We start from the raw sequence: 3,067 nt of genomic DNA, 5'->3' as shown, positions 1-3,067 counted from the left end.
CTCTGCCTCTCCCTCCCCTCTCCCCTCCCCCTGCTGCACCGCCCAATTTATCCTCGCCGCTCCCTCCACCTCCCCCTCCCCTTTCCCGATCCACGACGGAAGTTTAGTCCTTCTTAAACCCGACTTGACTTCTTCCGTTCCACATCTCTTCCTCTTTTTTTCTTTTTTCACCCCTCTTCCTTTCCCTCCCCCCCTCCCCCCTCACACATATTCAAAATGGCTGCTCCTTCCAAGTACGATAACTACGATTTCCCGACCACAGCGCCGGAGGCTCAGTCTGGCCATCCCGGCCACACCACCCCAGAGCAAGATGCGAAGGTGGAACAGCTCCGGAGCGAACTGGAGCAGCTTGGCTACACCGAGAGACTGGACACTTTGACTCTGCTGCGCTTCTTGAGAGCCCGCAAGTTCGATGTCGCCCTTGCCAAAGCTATGTAGGTTTTCCTTGTTTGCATTGCATCCTATATGGCAATTCGTCCCTACAAGCGATGCACATGAATATGGCGACACTACACTAGCATACTCTCATGCTTTGTTTCTCACGACGGGGTATCATGTCCAAACAGAAGTCAACGGGCTAACACTTTTGGTGAATAGGTTCATTGACAGCGAGAAGTGGCGGAAAGAGTTCGGGACCGATGACCTGGTCCGCACTTTTGACTACACCGAGAAGCCTAAGGTCTTCGAGTATTACCCTCAGTACTATCACAAGACGGATAAGGTACGGCCCCCAGGACTAAGCCAACATGCCCATCGAAGCGGTTCGAGATCGGGCGCTAAGGACTTTGATGCGTTTAGGATGGCCGGCCCGTTTACATCGAAAAGCTTGGCAAGATCGATCTCACTGCCTTGAACAAGATCACCACCGAAGACCGTATGCTTCAGAACCTCGTGACTGAGTATGAGAAGCTCGCCGATCCCCGCCTGCCCGCCTGCTCGCGCAAGGCCGGCAAGCTCCTGGAGACCTGCTGCACTATCATGGACCTCAAGGGCGTCGGAATCACCAGCGCCCCATCCGTGTACGGCTACCTCAGCAAGGCGTCTGGTGTCTCCCAGAACTACTACCCCGAGCGTCTGGGTAAGCTCTATCTGATCAACGCTCCTTGGGGATTCAGCGGCGTGTTCAGCTTCGTGAAGAAGTTCCTCGACCCCGTTACCGTCAACAAGATCCACATTCTGGGCAGCAACTACAAGAAGGAGCTGTTGGAACAGGTTCCTGCCGAGAATCTCCCCGAAGAGTTCGGAGGTTCTTGCAAGTGCAGCGGCGGCTGCGAGTTCAGCGATATGGGACCTTGGCAGGAGCCTGAGTGGGCCAGGCCCCCCAAGTGGGCTGCCCCCAAGGAGGAACAGGCTGTGGCCAAGACCGAGGAGCCGGTTGCTGAGGTTCCCCAGCCTAGCGCATAGAGCCTTTCTCATTTCCGATGCGTTTTCTTGTTTTCGTTATATTGGAACAATATGGTAAAAGCTTCAGGCACGATTTTGCCAATCTATATCCCTTCTTCTGTTGCTAGATTTGCTTGGTCTGTTTCATTTTTCCCCATACCTTCCCGGGCAAGTCATTCCACTAATGCCCTAGCCAATTTCCATTTCATACATCACCCAATGTCAGATCAACCCCCCCAAGTGGCTCGGTCTATTGAGCTCATTACGTGTTGGGCGCCGGTGACGGCTGCACAAGCATGGTTCTTTTTCTTTTGCCTGTCGATTTGCCATTCTATTCCAGTTCTTGTCGTCTCTTGGGCTTAGATCTCAACTAATGTCTGAGCGTGTATGGGTGCATCTATATAAGTCGGAGTGCAGGTGGGGAGTAATGCAGAGTGGACGATAAAAGTGCTACACGGCGGTTGGAATAGAGTTACGTAGATCTTGTTTGCATACAGCATTCTCAACAATTATACGACAGACGATATAAGTAATCCGTTTGAATCAAACTTCAAATCCAACAATTCTTGACTATTCACTAGTCAACAAAATGCACCATAAATCAATTTGGTATCATCCCAAGCCTACCTAGGCTACCGACGCCATTCCAGTACCGATAACGAAAATTCAATGAAATCCAAAATGAAAGTGAAAGAGAGGATAGAGCAGGGACGGCAAGGACATCGAGACAACCCCCTCACTTCTTCTTTTCCACAACCTCGACCGCCCGACCAGCGCGTTCGGCCTTCCCCAGAGTTGAAGCCAGAGCGTTCCCGTCTGCACCCTCAACGTCCGATGTAGCGGCCTGCCCGACTAGAGCTTCACCCTGCAGTCGAAGCAGAGTGCGCAAGGCATCCTCGTAGACTTCCGCTATATCGCCATTGCGCCAGCGCTCCGCCTCATGTTTCGTGCCCAGGGGAACCTGCAACTTTGCGCGCCGCGCCAATCGAGCCGACCTTCTTGTTTGTGGTGGTGGTGGTGCTGTTGACCCATCCATGGCACCAACCTCAGCACCTCCAGGTGCATCAACCATTTCCGTATCACGTCCTTCGCCATCTGTTCTCGACGCTGCTGCTGCCGCTGCCGTAGCTGTTCCCGTCCCCGTGCCCGTCACTTCTTGATCCTCCGCTGCTCTATCCAGACTGACTCCCTCACTCTCCTCCTTCAACCCATTGTTCTCCTCCTCCTCCGCCTCCTCACCGACAACAACATCCATACCATCATCCCTTTTCTCCTGCTCTCCCTCTCCCTCTCCCTCTCCCCCCTCTCCAAGTTCAAGTTCAAGTTCAACATCCTCTGCCTCCTCCATCTCCTCCTCAATCACCCTCCTCAAGTGCTCCGCATACGCCCTCGCCGCCCTTCCCGGCGCGTCCCGCCGCAACTGCGCCACCGTCGTCGTCAACGACTCCAGCTGCGCGTACAGCGAGGTCACCCGCGCCGCGAGCTTCGCGTCATACGCCTCATACTCGACCTGTTCGGTGGGGGCGGTGAACGAGGCGGGGAAGGGGAATTCTTTGGAGGAGGAATCCAGCCCGTTGATCGTGATGGAGTAGGAGGCGCTTGTGAAGGTGCGGAGGATGTACTGTTTTTTGTTTGAAGAAGTGGGTTAGCTTAACTATTGGGTTTGTGGGAGGAGGAGGGGGGG

General features: G+C 54.2%; 2 protein-coding genes across 2 annotated transcripts; one reads left to right on the top strand and one right to left on the bottom strand.

Moving 5' to 3' along the window:
• The first annotated feature begins 59 nt into the window (after positions 1-59).
• On the top strand, positions 60-1,903 carry BO66DRAFT_394153 (SEC14 family lipid-binding protein). Its single transcript, XM_025647927.1, has 3 exons — positions 60-434; positions 598-721; positions 799-1,903. The coding sequence occupies exons 1-3, from the start codon at positions 217-219 to the stop codon at positions 1,402-1,404; spliced, it is 948 nt and encodes a 315-aa protein (XP_025500702.1). The 5' UTR covers positions 60-216; the 3' UTR covers positions 1,405-1,903.
• Positions 1,904-1,975: 72 nt separating this feature from the next.
• BO66DRAFT_394152 (uncharacterized protein) lies at positions 1,976-2,647 on the bottom strand. Its single transcript, XM_025647926.1, has one exon. It carries the CDS (start codon positions 2,636-2,638, stop codon positions 2,120-2,122), a length of 519 nt encoding a protein of 172 aa, XP_025500701.1. The 5' UTR covers positions 2,639-2,647; the 3' UTR covers positions 1,976-2,119.
• Between the last annotated feature and the right edge of the window lie 420 nt (positions 2,648-3,067).

Source organism: Aspergillus aculeatinus (assembly GCF_003184765.1).
Source record: "Aspergillus aculeatinus CBS 121060 unplaced genomic scaffold BO66scaffold_46, whole genome shotgun sequence".
In the NCBI taxonomy this organism is placed as follows: domain Eukaryota; kingdom Fungi; phylum Ascomycota; class Eurotiomycetes; order Eurotiales; family Aspergillaceae; genus Aspergillus; species Aspergillus aculeatinus.
The sequence above is the reverse complement of the archived record's forward strand: the minus strand, read 5'-3'. Positions and strand labels throughout refer to the sequence as shown.